Source organism: Carassius carassius, chromosome 21 (assembly GCF_963082965.1).
Source record: "Carassius carassius chromosome 21, fCarCar2.1, whole genome shotgun sequence".
Classification (NCBI taxonomy): domain Eukaryota; kingdom Metazoa; phylum Chordata; class Actinopteri; order Cypriniformes; family Cyprinidae; genus Carassius; species Carassius carassius.
The window spans coordinates 5,946,818-5,967,296 of NC_081775.1; the positions used below are offsets into that span (position 1 = coordinate 5,946,818).

General features: G+C 39.8%; 1 protein-coding gene across 8 annotated transcripts in view; it reads left to right on the forward strand.

Annotated features, from left to right (window-relative positions):
• The window catches only part of LOC132097407 (AP2-associated protein kinase 1-like), a 45,026-nt gene extending 24,724 nt beyond the window's left edge, over positions 1 to 20,302 (forward strand). The window contains exons 15-19 of one of the 8 annotated variants that reach the window (XM_059503097.1): positions 6,813 to 6,914; positions 7,321 to 7,389; positions 9,427 to 9,582; positions 10,167 to 10,283; positions 18,917 to 20,302. In XM_059503097.1, coding sequence (XP_059359080.1) covers positions 6,813 to 6,914; positions 7,321 to 7,389; positions 9,427 to 9,582; positions 10,167 to 10,283; positions 18,917 to 19,656 — 1,184 coding nt within the window. In that variant the 3' untranslated portion in view covers positions 19,657 to 20,302. Of the gene's footprint in view, positions 1 to 6,812; positions 6,915 to 7,320; positions 7,390 to 9,426; positions 9,583 to 10,166; positions 10,284 to 13,379; positions 14,332 to 18,916 lie in introns of those variants that run through there. The other 7 variants (XM_059503105.1, XM_059503099.1, XM_059503098.1 and 4 more) reach the window with 7 other exon arrangements.
• Positions 20,303 to 20,479: the final 177 nt, after the last annotated feature.

Below are 20,479 nucleotides of genomic sequence, written 5' to 3' on the forward strand. Positions count from 1 at the left end.
ATCTGTCTCTTTCTATGTCTCTCCCAATGCTTGCTGGGAATCTGGTAATGCTTAAGACACAACTGCAATGCAAAATTTGCTTTTTTTTCACTTTCAAAGCAAGGAATATTGAAAACTTGTACTACACCTGGAACAGTTTCAACCAATGGGTGCTGGTGGATTTTCAGATAGGGGGATAGTCCTTCACATTTTACTGCACTCTGTAATGGAATGCCAGTTTTTCCACAATCCATATAATTCCCAATGGATCACGTCCCACCCTGTATTTTATCTTGAATATCCTGTTTCAGCCAGAAACATACCAGAAGTAAAATGGGTTGTGAATGTTGATTCATGACTTTCAAACACTCTGGCTTTTTCAGTGACTTTAAAAAGCAGTTAATGTACTTGACCTCCTCGAGCCTACCAGAAATAAAGTAACGTGTGCATCTCACCTGCTGGCAGCCTTACAGTAAGCCTTTCCACTTCCATTTTATAGAGATAAAGACAGATAGGGCCCTTTACCTCTACCTGCTTTCTTGGAAACATGGTGCATAAACACTGGTGTCAGTAATCAGATGCAGTTAAAGGGTAAACATTGATCAAGACTGTTATTAGGCGATTGAGACCTTTTATAGTTTCTCTTCTCGATGAGGCTTTTTCAGTGCACTCTTAAAAATAAAGGTGATTCAAATGGTTCTTCAATCGATGCCATAGAAGAACCATTTTTGGTTTCACAAAGAACCGTTCGTCTCTTTCTTACCTTTTTATAATTTGAAGAACATTATTTCGCCACAAAGAACCTCTTGAAAGGTTCTTCAGATGTTGAAGGATCTTTATGGAAGCATTTAGACAAAAAGGTTCTTCTATGGCATCATGAAGCACCTTTATTTTTTAAAAATGTATTGCTCAAAACTAAGGTTAGGGATTTAGACAAACGTTGGTGAGTAACTCATCCTTTAGCGCCAATTATGCTACTGACATTAATGATACATGAAAGGTTATGACTTGTAGAGAAGAGCTGTGGTATTTCAAAATTAAAATCTCCTAGACTTATATAGAAGGAAGAACCTGAGCCATATTCAGAGTGTAATGCTCCTGAAGAGCCTCCTTTCCGCAGAAGTTAGCTCCAACACGCCTGTTTCGAAGTTTCTAGTGATATTGAAAACCTTGAAGAGCTGGTTTAAGTGTGTTTAGCTAAAGCTGGAGCTAAATTCTGCTGGATTGTGGCCCTGAAGGAACAGAATTTGGACACCTTTGTCATAGAGATTTGGGGTTGGGTTCTTTTGACATGGGTCAGTATGCAATTGTCTAGCAACCTCTCAGGGATAGTTCACCCAAAGATGAAAATTCTGTCATCGTTCTTACTAGGGCTGCTCCCTAATAGTCAACTAATTATTAGTTAACCAGAAGAAGATTGGTCGACCAAAATGTTATTATTTATTATTTATTTTATTAGTCGCAGAACAAAATAAACAGGCAAAGTCATGCAGTCCGTGACTAACAGGTTGTAACGGCTAGTCTTACAGTACATCGGGCAGGACATCCAAACGTTCACCTATTAAATATGGCTTATCATCTGAAATATGTAAGTATTAGCAACTTTACATGGCTGCTCAATCTAATGTTAACCTAGAGAAATGTTCGCCGTTCAAGTGTCTGAACAATAGCTCACTGCATGACAGATGGATGTGCCGGTGCGCTCACTTGCACTTAAAATACTCCTCATTTTTGGTAATTCAGATAAGAGGAATACATCTTTCGAATCTACATTTATTTGTGTGCATTCACAATAACCTCCTTTTGTAAAATAATGAAAGCAAACAGGATGTGCTTTCTGCCGTCTCGGTCTGTGAACTTGAGCATCAAACTCTGTGTAGCCTATATCTTTGCCTTACAGCATTAAAAATATATCTATAGAAAGTTTAATGTCTACTTTTAAATAAAACGATTCAAATGGAAAACAAATTCTCAGATTATGCAATCCATATGAAACATGCATAAAGACATTGAATGATAAAAACTATGACGGACATCTATTGACACTTTCGTCAACTAATAAAAACGAGACCGAAATTCAGAATTAATCTACTGCATGGTTTGGAGGTTAGATGTGTAGTTGCTTTTCAAATGAACTGGCATTTCATAAGCTAACATACACTCGCTGCATGACTCAGAAAACATTCAATATGTGGGATCGAGAGAAGAGCAGACATATGTATAAATTTGAACGGAGAATTACTCGCAATTATGTTGAATTGTCCGTTTTGACGACTATTCACATAAACACAATCAATTTTGTCTTAAGTGAAAGTAAACAGTAGGGAGAAAGTGTTTATTAGAAGTGGTTTTATTTCATTTTAACACAAAGACGCGTGTCACCGCAGTTAAATTGATATCTATCATGATAAAACCTTAATATCAAATCTATATTATGAGTTTGGAAATTTTAGAGAAATGTTTAATGAAGAATGCATTACGGTTTCTTAACCCATTAGATTTTAGCCAACTAAAATTACTGTAGATTTAGTTGATTAAAATTAGACTAAAACTAAAAACAATTCAGAAGACTAAAATATGATTAAAACTAAATGGCATTTTAGACAAAAGACTAACCCTAACCAAATCAAAATTTGCTGTCAAAATTAACAACACAAATGAAGGTATTTTTAATGAAACCTGAGAGATTTTTGTGCCTACACTCTAAATTTATTTAAACAAATGTAAAAAAAATAAAAAAATAAATAAAAACCTTTTGTAAAACGGCCATATGTGGGATGTGTCGATGTGTCACCATGGTTTTGTTTCCATTTTCATGCAGGCGCATTGAGGGAAAAAACGCTGAGTCTTCAGACTTTGACTCAAAAAAGAATTGCAGAATTCGGCTCAAAATTTAATAAAAATTGTACTGTGTATGCCCGGGCTAAAAGAGATGCATGCATGGTGATTCTCAGCCGAAAGCAGAGAGAGTGGATTAGCGTTTGGAGGTCTTGCGTAAAGTAATCCTTTCTGAATCTGATGACACACCAGATCATGCTGGGAAAATTTAAGGAACAGGTAAACCTTTTGAGAACCATGGGATGCATGTGTACTCTAGCTCCATGGTGATCTGTGACACACACTTTTCCTGACATCATTAGTAGCCATATCTAGGGACCAATTGAGACCATAAGCAATCATCTTGTAACACTCTAGCAACCATCCAGGACACCCTAGAAACTGCATAACAATATGATAAAAACTACTCAGGATCCCCGAGAAACTGCGTAGCTATGCCCTGGCATCCTTTCACAATACTCTAGTTGCATCTGTTTATTCAGAAGCAGTTGAACTTTAAGACTTGAAGAGTTTTCTTGACTTCATTAATTTTTAAAGGTTGATGGTTCATTCTCTGCCTATAGTGAAAGGGGGAAAGCGAGTGTTCTGCTGTTCTGTGACCTGAGTACTCCCTCCTCTCCCCATACCCTCATCCCAAAGTCCTATTTTCTATCACAAAGACTGTGAGTAATACTCCAGCACTGTAACAAGTCCAAATCTAAACTGATCCGCATGCTTTCTGATTTAATGAAACAGTGACAGTTGTATCATTCTGACTGTTTGCCAGTTTATATAATAGCCTGTCTGCCGGCTCAAGTTATAACCCTGAACCTGTGAAATAAAGATTGGCTAACACAAATGATAGGTTTGTTTCAAACTGCAGTGTGCTACATGTGTGGTCTTCAGAATTCAAGTGTAAGTGTTCTGTTGTTACTGCATGCTCTAGCAAATGTGGAAAGTTATTTGGCTATTCCAGATATACAAAATGATCATACTAGCAATATATACAGTACATAAAGCATACTGAAGAGTGCAAGAAGTATGGTGATATGCCATTCCTCATCTTCTTTCTTTACTGCCTCCGCTCCTCTCCTCTTTACTGCCTCCGCTCCTCTCCTCTTTACTGCCTCCGCTCCTCTCCTCTTTACTGCCCCCGCTCCTCTCCACTTTACTGCCTCCGCTCCTCTCCTCTTTACTGCCTCCGCTCCTCTCCACTTTACTGCCCCCGCTCCTCTCCACTTTACTGCCTCCGCTCCTCTCCTCTTTACTGCCTCCGCTCCTCTCCTCTTTACTGCCTCCGCTCCTCTCCACTTTACTGCCTCCGCTCCTCTCCTCTTTACTGCCTCCGCTCCTCTCCACTTTACTGCCTCCGCTCCTCTCCTCTTTACTGCCTCCGCTCCTCTCCTCTTTACTGCCTCCGCTCCTCTCCTCTTTACTGCCCCCGCTCCTCTCCACTTTACTGCCTCCGCTCCTCTCCTCTTTACTGCCTCCGCTCCTCTCCACTTTACTGCCTCCGCTCCTCTCCTCTTTACTGCCTCCGCTCCTCTCCACTTTACTGCCTCCGCTCCTCTCCACTTTACTGCCTCCGCTCCTCTCCACTTTACTGCCTCCGCTCCTCTCCTCTTTACTGCCTCCTCTCCTCTTTACTGCCTCCGCTCCTCTCCTCTTTACTGCCTCCTCTCCTCTTTACTGCCTCCGCTCCTCTCCTCTTTACTGCCTCCGCTCCTCTCCACTTTACTGCCTCCGCTCCTCTCCTCTTTACTGCCTCCTCTCCTCTTTACTGCCTCCGCTCCTCTCCTCTTTACTGCCTCCGCTCCTCTCCACTTTACTGCCTCCGCTCCTCTCCACTTTACTGCCTCCGCTCCTCTCCACTTTACTGCCTCCGCTCCTCTCCTCTTTACTGCCTCCGCTCCTCTCCTCTTTACTGCCTCCGCTCCTCTCCTCTTTACTGCCTCCGCTCCTCTCCACTTTACTGCCTCCGCTCCTCTCCTCTTTACTGCCTCCGCTCCTCTCCACTTTACTGCCTCCGCTCCTCTCCACTTTACTGCCTCCGCTCCTCTCCTCTTTACTGCCTCCGCTCCTCTCCACTTTACTGCCTCCGCTCCTCTCCACTTTACTGCCTCCGCTCCTCTCCTCTTTACTGCCTCCGCTCCTCTCCACTTTACTGCCTCCGCTCCTCTCCACTTTACTGCCTCCGCTCCTCTCCTCTTTACTGCCTCCGCTCCTCTCCTCTTTACTGCCTCCGCTCCTCTCCTCTTTACTGCCTCCTCTCCTCTTTACTGCCTCCGCTCCTCTCCACTTTACTGCCTCCGCTCCTCTCCACTTTACTGCCTCCGCTCCTCTCCTCTTTACTGCCTCCGCTCCTCTCTTCTTTACTGCCTCCGCTCCTCTCCACTTTACTGCCTCCGCTCCTCTCCACTTTACTGCCCCCGCTCCTCTCCACTTTACTGCCTCCGCTCCTCTCCACTTTACTGCCTCCGCTCCTCTCCTCTTTACTGCCTCCGCTCCTCTCCTCTTTACTGCCTCCGCTCCTCTCCTCTTTACTGCCTCCGCTCCTCTCCTCTTTACTGCCTCCGCTCCTCTCCACTTTACTGCCTCCGCTCCTCTCCTCTTTACTGCCTCCGCTCCTCTCCACTTTACTGCCTCCGCTCCTCTCCACTTTACTGCCTCCGCTCCTCTCCACTTTACTGCCTCCGCTCCTCTCCTCTTTACTGCCTCCGCTCCTCTCCTCTTTACTGCCTCCGCTCCTCTCCTCTTTACTGCCTCCGCTCCTCTCCTCTTTACTGCCTCCTCTCCTCTTTACTGCCTCCTCTCCTCTCCTCTTTACTGCCTCCTCTCCTCTCCTCTTTACTGCCTCCGCTCCTCTCCACTTTACTGCCTCCGCTCCTCTCCACTTTACTGCCTCCGCTCCTCTCCACTTTACTGCCTCCGCTCCTCTCCACTTTACTGCCTCCGCTCCTCTCCCTTATCATTTCTCTTGTTTTCCTCCTCTCCTCTTTCCTCACTGTATTGTCTCTCCTCACTGTCTCCTCTCCTTACGGTCTCTTTGCGTCGTCTTGTGTCTCTCCTCCTCTCTTTATTGTCTCCCATTCTCATTCTTCTCTCCTCTGTATTTTCTACTTCTTTTCATGGTATCCTTTCCTCTGTCTCCTCTCCTCACTGTCTGTCATCTCCTGTCTCTAATTCTCACCATGTCATTACTGTTTCATTCCTGTCTCTTCACTGTTTCCTCTCCTCTCCTCCTCACTGTCTAATTTCTTCTCCCTGTCTCCTATCCTCCTCCTCCTCCTCCTCACTATTGTCTTCTTCTCACTGTCTCCTTTTTTGTCCTCACTGTCTCCTCTCTTCTTCTCCTTACTGTCTGTCTTCTTCTTACTGTGTCCTCTCCTCTCCTTCTCACTATTTTCTTCTCACTGTCTCCTTTACTCTCTTCACTGTCTCCCCTCCTCCTCAATCTCTGTTTTCTTCTTCTTACTGTCTCCTCTCCTCCTCACTGTCTATTTTCTTCTTCTCACTGTCTCCTTTACTCTCCCAACTGTCTCCTCTCCTCTTCTCTCCTGTCCTCTCTTCCTCACTGTCTGTTTTCGAATTCATATGAGCTTTATTGGCATGACTTGCACAGTATTTCCAAAGCATTGTCCATTACATGAATAAGAAATAAACGATTATATAATACATAACCTAAACGAGAATAGTTTGTTTGTCTGTTTTCTTCTTCTCACTGTCTCCTCTCCTCTCCTCCTCACTGTTTATTCTCTTCTCCTCACTGTCTCCCTTACTCTCCTCACTATCTCATCTCCCTTAACTTTTCCTCACTGTTTCTTTACTTATCCTCTCTTCCCTCTCCCCACTGTTCCCTCCTCACCATCTATTCTCTTCTCCTCCCTGTGTTCTGTCCTGTCCTGTCCTCACTTTCTCCTCTTCCTTATAATTTTCTTGCTCTTATCTTTCCTCCTCACTGTATATTCTCTCTCTTCTCTTTCCTTCTCACCGTCTCCTGTTCTCTCATGGAGTAGAGAAGTTGATTGAGGGTTTGAGGTCTCCAGAGCCCTCTTCCTCCCTGATTCTCCCTGACCCTCCCTTGAATGACCCCTTCAGCCCTGCAGACTGTATTCATGGTAACCAGCCGCTTGTCTTTTTAGTGTTGTTGTTGTTTTTCTTTTTTGGCTATGACCCGACTGATAAATAGCGTTATTGGCCTTGATTGGTCTCCGTTGGTCTTTTAATGTTGATTGTTTTCTCAGTTCAGCTCAGAGTAACACCTGGAACTCCTGGACGTCCCTAATCATCCCTTTTAATGCCTACTCCTTCTTGTCTGTCCTGTACTTACAACTTCACAGCGGTCTCATCTCTCCACCTGTATAGTTGTTGTAAACGGTCTTCATCTGTATATATAAAAGATCTGGTTTAGAGAGTGCTACTTCATGCATGGTGTGAATTGATGTCACAGTGGTCATCTCTCTCACTTGTACCTTTGCTGCACAAAGCATCATATTTGCCCATTGTCTTTTTATATTTCTGCAGCTGAGATGGATTCTCTGATCCCTGGTCTGGATCCACTACAGACTGATCCTGGGTCAGCTGCACTACTAGGTCAGCAGTTCTGTAAATGTGATTCTATTCTTTATCATACAGCGGCTCACTGAAGCACTGAATCTGCTGACATTAGGCTGGGAAAATCTGCAAGGTGTTCTGGATGACATAATTGCTTCTAGTTATGAACCTCCATAGTAGTAAAATAAGTAGGCGGCATTACTGTTAGAATGAAACAAATTTCCTGTAAATGGTTATGGTTTTAAACAAATTCTATACTCTAAGTATTGCACTTCAGTGCAGACCACTACTGAAGCAGAGTGAGTTGTCACATGGTGCTTGATAGATCACAGGTTAGTGATCACAGAATAAGGCATATCATTTTATTCAGATTGCTTTGGCCTATTTCCTGCTCTTTCAGCTATCAGTTATTAGATTTACTAAACTTTCTAGGTGCCAGGATACAGCAAGTCTTTATGCCCCATAGTGTTCTTAAAAAAGAGAATCAATAACAGCAGAAAGTAGTCCATTAATGAAAACGAGCTGATAGGTTCTGCACAATAAGCACATGATCTTACCTAGCAGTGATATAACTTGTCATCGCTTGTTGATGAGAACATGTGGAGGGGTTTGGTTAAATGATGAGTACTTGATTATGTTGGCAGCAAAAAGATTGAACCAATGGCACATTGTTGCTCACACTAGGGTGATGACCTACAGAATATTTCTTTAAAAGCCACAAAGTGCTGAGTCATCTTTCCTGAAATTGATGCATGCATTCCAAGCTGGACTGTTATTTTGTCTGTTTATTTTATCAGTAGAGCCACCTGGTGACCAAACAGCCAACTACATCCCAGTGTGTATCACTTAACTTCATTGGTTATTTTGATTGGTATCCTATATTGTGGGCCAGTTGGCTTTACTTGGTAGTTATTTGTTTCGTTTGCATGCATAAATAGATATTTTCACTGACATTATCGTGGCCCCCAAAAACTATTTTGAAACTTGGTAGCATTTATTTAGTAGCCATTATTTTTGGCTGGAATATACAGTAGTTATTTTTACTGAATAATGCATTTGGTAAAAGATGGATGAATAAATAAGGCTGTACACATGTGATATGGACTAGTGTATGTGAATATAAAACCATACAATGACTGCTATTTATTGAGATATGAAGTCTGCATGTTCTGCGTGTGTCAGAGTGAATGAGTGTTATGGTTTTGTCTACTACATGCACACAAGTACTGTATGAGAACATTTGATTAAAACTATCATCACATACACACGCAAGGGTCTCTATATATGCATATATAATATTAAAATGTAATTATAGTACAGTTTATAATCCAGTTATTAAAACATTGTTTTTAAGGAATATCACACAATTTTATGTCCATGTTTTAATGTAAACTGTAAACCTCTGTTTTTCAACACTTTGTGTTATAAAAATGAAAGTAAATGTTCAAAATTTAATTTAAAGTGTTAAATCATAAAACACTGAATCCAGACAAAAATGCGAGTTTGATAAAAATAAGTTTGCGAATGCAATTTAAACACCCTTTTTGATTATTAAAATTTATTTTAACTTTAAAACCGAATCCACAAAATGGAAAATGCAGAATTTGGGGTAATAAAGCAATTTGGGGAAAAAAATAAAACAAATTTCATAGATGAATTGCTCTAAACACATTAACATTTTATGAGTTTGTGCAGTGTATTTTTACTAAACTGTTGCTCCACTATGACAGTAGCTGACTTAAAAGAGAGTACTGACCAAAAAATGAAGACTACAGCAGATATTGTTGTCTATTTGGCACACTCAGAACACAACATCATGTAAAATCACGCTTTCGGAGAGTATTGTGGGCTTTTTTCACTTCTACTGCAGAGCTTCTCTCTTAGTTCTCACTGTCACTTTCTCCTCATCCTTTCTCTTCATATTCCCTTTGCATTGCCCTTTATCTGTCGCATCTGAACTTTGTGGATGTCCTTTTGTTCAGCACTCTCTCTATTCTCAATATTCTATTTCTCTTGTAACTCATCTTTCTGTTCTCTGTCATTATCTGCTCTTCACACTTGCCCTGCGTCCTCCAGAATCTTTGGTTGGACAGGATTCTCTTTTGGACGGGCCGCTTCTCTCCCACCCCTCCACTGGGGGTCTAATACTGGCCTCATCCCCGTCATCTCTATCTACACCATCTATGGACCAGTTTACTATTACTGCTTTGAGTAGTGGGCAGTTCCACCAGGGTAAGAAACATATGCACACTCACGTCATTGCATGTCGTTTATGTAACAAGCCATAAGTTAAGTGAGTTTTCTTTTTTGTATATTTGGCTTATTCACTCGTCTGGGGATAACACTAATAGTTATGCAAGGTTGATTTTATACATTGCGTCAAAACACATCTGTGTTTTGTGTCATTGAGGCATTTACTCCAGCTCTGGTATAGCATGGTGCTAAAAACTCATTGGTGATTTCAACCAATGAGATTTCAGAATGGGTTTCAAAACACAGCAGCAGAAATAGAAACAAGTTTTAATCAGCCTGTGAAATAGAAACCAGTTTTATTCAAGAAAAGGTTTTAGATTTTGTGCAAATAAATGAAATTAGCCATCATGCTGAGCCAAATAGATGGTTTATGCTCTCAGAATAGGTCTTGAAGCACTCCATGTTTCTTGACACTCATTTAGGACGTTACTTAAGTTACCCACCTGCTCTTGCTTATTTATATTCGTCACTTACTTTTCCCCCTCTCTCAGACTTTCTTCCTAATCTCTTTGTCTTTTGTTTTCTCTCTGCCTGTCTGCTGTGGCACTAACCTCTTCCTGCAGCCTCTGATTCGGTTCACCAGGCTCTCTCAGGCTTCCAGTCCTCTGAGACTGGGGACCAAAGCTCAAGTAACCAGTTTGACCCAATTCCAGTGCTTATCTCCAACAGCTCCAGCCAAGGTAAGGGAGTTCAGATAACAGCAAAAGTTTCTGGAAGAGAGCACATGCATCTAATTTCCCCACTGGTGACTTTGACATTTAGACCTGTTATTAAACCTGGATTTGAGTAGTGAAACAGAATAGGAAACACTTGTTTTGCATCACAAACTGTCTTCACTCTGTCTTATAAAAAACATGCCTGGATCATATTTCACCCAAAAAGAAAAAAAAAAGAAAAGGCAAATATGGTTTGCAATGGGTTTTTTGTTTTTGGCAAATTCTTTTTCTTTTAGTGTAGTGATGTTTTAACCCATTATTGTCAGTGGTTATTCTCATTAACAAAATGATACTGATAAAATTATTTTAACATTTATTTATTTTTATTTATTTATTGTTTGTAGAGTTTGGGGTCAATAAGAGTTTTAAAATTAATACTTTTAGGGCCCTATCATACACCCGGTGCAATGTGACGCAAGGCGCAGTCGTTTAATTAGCAAATGCATTTGCACCCATTTGTGCTCCCATGGGCGTGCTGGTCTAAAAAAGAGCTGTGTTCAGGCGCATTGCTGGCACATTGTTATTTTAAGGAGCTGAAAATAGACTGCGGCATAGACCAACTCAAACCTGGTCTAAAGTCTGGCGCAATATTTTTTTGTTATTTACAGAGTGCGTTGGTAGAAAATGCGCCTCTGGGTGGGTCCACAGTGCGCATTGACTTTGCTTATTACACACAGGGATGCGCATCACATAAACATGCCAAATATTAAAAACAAAAGGATTACAGTATAAAAGAATATTATTGTGTAGGCTACATAAATATAAAAATGTAATGATGGATACTCATTGCGTGTATTAGAATTAGGCTACCTATTTGCAATTCACCCTATTACTGCTTATAATGATAAATGAAATTCTACTTCATCCCACGCCTTCTTCACCTCGGGAAGTTTTGTTGGATTCCTGCTTGTCCCGTAGATGATCTGCTTGTGCGTTTCTTCGCTTGAGAAGCGTTCAAGCTTTTCCGCCAACAAATTCCGCCATGTAAATAGCGATTCGCCATGGCACGAGCGCATCTCGCTCTTACAGGGAATGGGAGATGACGTTACGCCCATTACTTATTAAGAGAATAGGGACAACCCATTCCAAAAATGCGCCCCGGCGCACGGACCGTTTTTCCATCATTATAATGGCAAAAGTGGATTTGGACATGCCCAGAGTGCACCTGCGCACCGTGTGCTTTACACTTTGCGTTTAGATCGTTAAAATAGGGCCCTAAATCAGCAAAGATGCATTCAAGTGATCAAAAGCATATGCATATATATTTTATTTTATGTTAAATACACTGAACAAAATTATAAACGCAACACTTTTGTTTTTGCTCCCATTTTTCACGAGCTGAACTTAAAGATCTAAGACTTTTTCTATGTACACAAAAGACCTATTTCTCTCAAATATTGTTCAAATCTGTCTAAATCTGTGTTAGTGAGCACTTCTCCTTTGCTGAGATAATCTGTCCACCTCACAGGTGTGACATATCAAGATGCTGATTAGACAGCATGATTATTGCACAGGTGTGTCTTAGGCTGGCCACAATAAAAGGCCACTCTAAAATGTGCAGTTTTATCTCACAGCACAATGCCACAGATGTCGCAAGTTTTGAGGGAGCGTGCAATTGGCATGCTGAACTGCAGGAATGACTACCAGAGCTGTTGCCCGTAAATTGATTGTTAGTTTCTATAAGCCGTCTCCAAAGGCGTTTCAGAGAATTTGGCAGTACATCCAACCAGCCTTACAACCGCAGACCACGTGTAACCACACCAGCCCAGGACCTCCACAACCAGCATCTTCACCTCTAAGATCTTCTGAGACCTGCCACCCGGACAGCTGCTGCAACAATCGGTTTGCATTACCAAAGAATTTCTGCACAAACTGTCAGAAACCGTCTCAGAGAGGCTCATCTGCATGCTCATCGTCTTCATTGGGGTCTCAACCTGACTGCAGATCGTCATCATAACTGACTTGAGTGGGCAAATGCTCACATTCGAAGAACCCATGTTGCAAGGATCTGTATACAATTCCTGGAAGCTGAAAACATCCCAGTTCTTGCATGGCCAGCATACTCACCGGACATGTCACCCATTGAGCATGCTTGGGATGCTCTGGATCGGCGTATACGACAACGTGTTCCAGTTCCTGCCAATATCCAGCAACTTCACACAGCCATTGAAGAGGAGTGGACCAACATCCCACAGGCCACAATCAACAACCTGATCAACTCTATGTGAAGGAGATGTGTTGCAATGCGTGAGGCAAATGCTGGTCACACCAGATACTGACTGGTTTTCAGACACCTCCCCCCGGACCATCCAATAAAGCAAAACTACAAATTTTAGAGTGGCCTTTTATTGTGGCAATGTCTACAAACTGTGTAATAATCATGCTGTCTAATCAGCATCATGATATGTCACACCTGTGAGGTGGATGGATTATCTCGACAAAAGAGAATTGCTCACTAACACAGATTTAGACAGATTTTTTAACCATATTTGAGAGAAATAGGTCTTTTGTGTACATAGATAAAGTCTTAGATCTTTGAGTTCAGCTCATGAAAAATGGGGGCAAAAAAAAAAAAGTGTAATATAATTTATTTTCTTCTTTTGATTTTGGGCTGAAGTACGACTTGGCTTTTTATCCATAAAATATTCAAGTAAGTGGGAGTCATGCACAAAAATTATATATTCTTTAAAATATGAACTATGACCTTAAAGTAGCATTAATTACAGCAAACATTATTGCGAACACAATATACCCTTAAGACTATTTGGGGCTTTTGTTTATCTTTCTTGCCATGCTCTTTAAAATATTCCGCTATTCCCACACACAATCCTTACTTTGATGCTGCTCCGTTATCTTTTAGCATTTTATGCTTTCTCTTTCCTGCTGTTCATCTGGTTTTTGCTTTTTCTCCTTCCTCTTTTCCTTTCTTTTCTCACCCCTCATCCCTCACTCACCCTCCGTCAACATCTTCTTTTCATCCTCATTTTCTCTCACACTTCTCATTGCTCACCTCTCTCTCTCCCTCTCCCTCTCTCTTTTCCTCTTTCCGGGATGTTCTAGGTGGTCACTCGCGCAGCAACAGTGGCAGTTCTGAGACCAGTCTGCCCTCGCTGGCACGCTCCCTTCTGCTGGTGGACCAACTCATCGACTTGTAGAGAAAACAGAGAGAGGCAGATGAATAGAGAGTCAGGGAGAGGGCAGCGTGCAATTTTTAGAAATACAGCGAGAGCTTACAAACCTCACTATGAAGTAGTCCCATAAACCCTGTCCATCTTTACGCACAGTTCCCTTTGACATTCTTTTCACATTTGCTGTATGTCTCTCTTCTGCTGATCCATAAACATTCTCATCACTCTATCATTGATTTATATATTTCATGCTTCGGGATGTCAAAACATGGCAACCAGTGATTATTTATGTCAACAAACCACAGTACTCAATAAGCTAATGGCTACCTTAAAACGCATATGCCGTTTAAACAGAAATGGAGCCTAGCTAGAAGTGTTAGTGCTCACATACTTATGTGTTGGTCCTTAAAAGTTGTAAAGTTAATATTTTCCCACCCACATTATTAAGACATCATCACCAATCAAACATATGAACTGCTGTAAATAAACACCTGTTGAGGTGTTTGTTAGAATCTGCCACAGCTGTATTCATCATTTCGTTCCTCTTTCATCCCATCATTTATTTTTTCAGTCATTCTGTCTCTTCTGCTTCATTCATTTCTTCTTTTACTTGTCCATTTAAACCCCATGCTTATTTTTCTTTGCTTTTTGCGATGTCTGACAATAATTGTGCCATGTGCTACCCCCATGGGATACATTTAATATTTATCATTTCAATCCAATTATGTAAAGACACATAAAGGGTAAATGCACAATGTAGATGAAAAGAAAACATAAATCATATTGAGGATAAACTAGGCTGTGATAGTACAGAATGAATGTACAAACTGCGAACCTGTATACATGCATTATTCTCAAGATAAATGTAATCTGAATATATATCTGTATGTTAGAGCACAAAGTTCTGTCAGTTGGGTTTTCTTGTGTCACGTTCTGCCTCCGGGCCTGTCATGTGAAGGCTGTTTTGGAAAAACTTGAATATACAGACAGATGGCGACTATCAGAGTTCTGCAGTTTTGAAAAGATTCAGAGTTCATTTCATCTGTCAAGCTTGAAATGATAAATGTAAGTATAGGCTGTTCCAAAACCTCATAAGCTGTGCCCGTAGGCAGCATTCAAGGCATTATTTATTTTTAGTCATTACCTCCTCGAATACGAACCGCTATTTTAAATCTTAACCAATTAAGATTTCAATTAATAGCAGATTTGTGTTTATAAGTTAACTGTGTTTAGACTGAGCCTATGAAGGACTTCTCTTCCTGAGGTCTCGTCTACCATTGAACGTTTACCAGAAATAAGAGATTCAAATGAAACAATGATTCATTCTTGAGTTACTGCCAGAAAAGAGTTGGTTGTCATATTCAACACACAATACAGATTTTCCAAAGTGTAAATTTGGCTTGGAAAAGTCATGGATATTGCAACATCGAATATAATTTCTCCTAGTTATGTTTAACTGCTACTTCATCTATTTTGAGTAATGGGATTCTTTGTTCAACTGAATCAGTTCTTTTGTGTTCAGATTGGTTCACAACTGGAGTGTGTTTCCCAAAAGCATCGTTAGCCAACTATGGTTGCTAGTTTCCTGAAACTGCATTGTAAAATTTTGTAGTTGCAACTACAGCTCTTGACCTGTGGTTAGAAGCATGAAAAAATCATCAAATAAAGCAAAACAGAAATAGTCGAATAGTCCTCAGCTGCCATGTTCGTTCTGAAAAATTACGAAGCGTGCACCAATTAGATACTGCATGTAAATGTGATAAAAAAAAAAAAAAAAAGATTTGATTACTGTTGTTTTGAGTAAATGAACTTTAATAAAACTACACTATCATTAGCATTATTATTAACGACAGTCCTTTAACAAACATGGATCATACAACAGAGGTGTGAACATGTTACTACTGTTTTAAGAAACAGTTGCAGCTAGCTAGTTCATCGTGTATCGTACTGTGGTAGTAAATCTGGAAATTCAGATGTTTCATGGGAAACGCATGCCTGAAGATCATCTGAACTAAAGAAGAATCAGTTTTTAATAATCACAAATGACTTTAAGTGTTATGGAAAAGTGCTAGAAATTAATTGACAGCACTTTAAAGCAGGGCTTTATAATGCTAATGTGAATACCTATAATCTTGTAATATAATCTAATGACAAAATTAAACATACAGTATTGTACATTCCTAAAAATTAAATCTCCATATGCTCTCGAATGGAAATCTGACAACAGAATGTTGAATGAAGAATGAATGAAGAAACGTATTATTCTTCAAGTAATTTTTTTTGTTAATCGGCTGCACAGGTATAGTTGTCGGATTATGATAGATATAAAAAAAATGGTGTAATATTGACTTTATATATCAGTCTATCACTATCCTAAAGCTGATTTTGTTTGACATATAGACACAGACTCTTGACAAATCTCTGCAAAGACATGTTTATCATCACATATCAAATATAAAACCATATAGAGCTCAATATGTCTTTCTGTACTATGTATGTACTGTATGATGTTTCATAATTAGATTTGTGCGCGCTTTAATAAAACAGAATCTTTTGCGATGTAACTGCTTATAGATTGTGTTGTTGTTGTTGTTGTTGTTAAATGCTAAGAGCATTGTTTTATTTTGAGTCATTATTTTGTTCGAAGCTTGTGCAAATGTTGCATCGGTAGAACATTGTTCTGTAATATTCCTACCCCATCTCATGAGAAAATAGAACTATTTTACAAGCTATCTAATTTGTACCTATCGTGTTAACGCAATTTTTGGAAAAAACAAAAAAACAAAATCATAAGCGTGAAAGCCCACCCTAAACGTGGTCATGATCACATGATCAGTGGGACGAGAGCAAATTGTTTGAAAATGTAAGAATGCAATTGTACAAATTCATACATATTAGCCACACCATAGTTATGAAGTGTCATGAGATTGAATGTTTTCTGTGTTATCAATCCTTTTTCTTTCTTTTTTTCGATTTCCTCTTCCTCCCTTTGCTTGTTTTAATGTAGCTAACCTATGCAATCTGACTGTAGTGCTCGTGTTACTCTTAGAAATGCACCTAGTGGTGTGGCTAAGTCGGTCTTGTGTTGTAGTGTGTATTAGAGCCCATGTCAGGAGAAAATAATAACAACAACGACAACAAAAAAAGTCTCTCTACTGGAATGCCATGGTTTTATCCATTTTTCCGTATGTTATCAAACGCCAAAGTCTTTCTATTTTTATGCGACAGTGAAACTTCTGAAAAGGATATTAAATAAAAGCATAGATGGGAACCGATAGTTGTGTCCTAATCTGTGTTGTATGTGGCACATTCAAATGCAGTGACTTTACAGAAGATTTTCCCTTCACTTCCATTACACTACAGCTCAAAATGTCGGGTCATTATATCATATATATATATATATATATATATATATATATATATATATATATATATATATATATATATATATATATATATATATATATATATAACTATAAATGAATACTTTTATTCAGCAGGGACGCTTTGATCAAGTTTTTAAATTGTAATGATATTTCACAATATTACTGTTTTTACTGTATTTTTTTATCAAATACATGCAGTCCTGGTGAGCATAAGATACTTTTTTTTTGGTTAAGAATCTTTTTAAAAACAAACAAAAATCTGACTGTACACTTTTGAACGTTAGTGTATATTGCACATTTCTAACAGCTCACTGACATATCAATAGACTCCTGCATTATGACTGGTGAATAACGTGTTGGCAGTTTGGAGGAGACTGATGAGCAAAAAAATGGTAATGGTTTTCAATTTATCATGCACAAGTAGGTGTTCAGTAGCACAGGTGTTAAAGCTTTTTTGTTAAGCTTTAGGTTTAGTGGCATTTCTGATATATATTGCCAAACTTTGCATCCTGCCTCATGAGTGCTATTGAGTATATATTTGCAAACAAAAGCACATTTTACACAGATAATCTGTGCAGTGTGTTAGGATGTCATCACTGTTCGAACTAACTAACTTAGTGCGCTGCTCTATTAATCCTGAATTTAATGCCAACCATTTCCTTCATCCTGAAGGTAAGACTTACATCACGTCTCTGCTCTGATCTCAGTTCAGTCATTCTGTTTTCTGTAACCTCCTTATTTCCATGGCTTTCGATGCTCATAGGGTCAGCTGTCTGTCTTTTAGAAATTCATATCAAAACTAAATGGAAGTGGGATCACAGAAGACAAATGTTTTTGGAAACTAGGTTTGTGTTTGTCAGTGGCAGTAGCTGTCATAGACGTTGACTGTTCGTGGTATCAGTCAATAGTACTCTATTTCTGTGGTTTATACTTTTGTAGAATGTGCTTTATTTGTGCTTTTATTGCTTCATTGTGTAGCCGTCTTGTGTAAATTAATGCTTAAAAGGTTGGTTCACCCAAAATTAAAGGAAGGCTGTGTTTTACTAACCCCCGAGGCATCCTAGGTGTATATGACTTTCTTCTTTCAGACAAATCCAGTTGGAGTTATATAAAAAATTGTCTTTGATCTTCAAGCTCTGTCATTGCAGTCAGTGGGTGTTGCATTGCTACAGTCCAAAAGAAGTGAAATAAAAAGCGCCCATCCATAAAAAAAAAAAAAAAAAAAAAACAAACAAACTGGATTTGTCTGAAAGAAGAAAGTCATATACACCTATGATGCCTCGGGGTGAGTAAAACAGTCTAATTTCATTTCTGGGTGAACTAACCATTAAATCATTAGTCTTTTCCTCATTTTATTCACTTGTTTGCCCCCAAAATAATAAAATGATGTCATTTACTCACTCTCATGTTACAAACCCGTGTGACTTTTTCATTTGTGGAACATTTTGAGAAATGCCTTTTACCATTCAGTGGAAGTCAGTGGTCACCAAAAAGTGGTTTGGTTGCCAACATTCTTCAAAATATCTTTTGAAAAAGTCAAACAGGTTTGAAACGACATGAGAGGGAGTAGATGATGATGGACTGTCCTGTTTAAATCATTTTAAACATACAGCTCCTCATCTTAAGGGATAAATTCTCTCATCATGTTATACCATAATATTGTTCCAAACCTATCTGATCTTGTGGAGCACAAAAGGAGAAATTTTGAGGAATGTACTTTTTTTGTTGTTGTTGTTTCTCCTTCAATGAATTACAATGAATGGAGCAAACACCATAACAATGATTCATAACTATATTCTAAAGTCATATGATCACTTCTTATGATGAAGAGACTTAATTATCATCTCAGTGGTCTCCTAATCTGTGATTTGAGTCAGGGAGAGGAACTTGAGAACCAGATCTGATTTGTGAATGGTTCATGCAGATATTTTATTTGAGAACTGGATCGGCCAATTGAAAAGATATGAATCAAAAGGCATATTGACTTTTCAGCATCTCTCCTTGCTATTGAATTCATTCTGTAGCGTATTGGTGAAAATGTCTCTAACTATGAATTTTCTTTCTACGCTTGTCTATTTTGCAGAAGCCAGAAACAAGAGTGATGGATATGGATCGCATTCGGAGGGAGTTGACCATGAGAACCCTGTGGAGGAGGGCTGTCTTCATTCCAGCGATGAAGATGATGGAGAAACAGAAGGAGGGAGGTCACAGGTGAGCGGCGAAGAAACGCCAAGTCTGGACTGCAGCGGCTCCAGACCGTTACTTCAAGACTCGGATGACGATGACGACCAAAGTCCCGCATCTTCCAGAAACCTCCAGATGTCGTCCCAATCCGAGGGACCAGTTGAAAACCAATCCTTGCTGGTTTCTCAGAACCACTCGCCACAGCTGGTGTCAAAAGCCCAACATTCAGGCGCAGATCCAAGCCTCGACATCTTTTACAAAGATCCGTTTCGAATCGGACAAGACCTAGAAGGCGACGGGGACGTGTTCGCAAATGCGCCATTTCCTCATCTTCCAGCTCCGGATATTTTCCTGCAGGCACCCTTTGGGAGAAAGAAGGAAGCTTCTGGAAAGGTTTACACCAATCCGGCGGCCCAGTCGGTATTTTTACACCCCAATCCAGGTTCTTCCCTTGACCAGAGCATCCTCGGCCAGGTGAGCCCTCTACCCTTTCGACCCCAGGCACTTTCTAAGTATTCCCGACACTACGAAGGACCTGTGAACACAGCCCCTGAACACAGTCTGTCGTCTGATGGGACGTCCTCTGACCCCTTCATCTCAGCACCCTTCCATCTTAAGTGCCGCCATGATAAACGCTGAAAGAACGGCATCTGTAAAGCCGCACCGTACTACTTTAGCCCCCTAAAAGATTTGAGCTTAACATAATAAAATGCTGTATACTGAGTGTAATTTATTCAAGAATGAAGCACATTTATGGCCTCTGGCTGTCTATCTCTGGGTCAGCGTTCGATTGTGTGACATCTTTTGCTACCTCAGATCATTCTCATGCCGTCAAGCTTCATTTCTGTCCTGCGTATGTACCACGTCCATAGAAACCTGATTTAGCATGTCGTTTTACAAAAACGTTGGGTTGTTTTCTATTATGAGCATGAGCTTAAAAAATGATTTACACCATTATGAAATGTTTGTATTATTGGCCATCCGTTCACGGGTGGTACTTCTACTATCAAGGTATGCCAGACAGTTTGGCATAGCTCAGATCTGGCAAGAGTCGTTCATCTTAAAAAGAAGAAGAAAGAAAAAGAAACCGGGAAACATTCCGTCTAACTATTGATAAAATATATGTTGATGATTTTGTTTCCCAAAACACACACAAAGGTGTCAGCAAAAATTTTAAATGAATTATTTATCTTCATATCCAGGTCACATTTCACTCCAAATGTAAAAGAAATGAATTTTAAGCACCAAATTGTAACATTTTCATTAAAAGTTTCCCTCCAAATTATTTTTTGACGTTTATTCTTTTTTTTTTTTTATTAAGATCTTAATGGTCCTAAAATAAGCTTCATTTTCATTAAATAAATATATAGGCCTATTGTTTTTTTTTCTACCTTTCTTTTGATTTTAGGGTCAAATGTGACCTGGACAAATTATGCCTGTCAAATTCATTATTATAGCTATG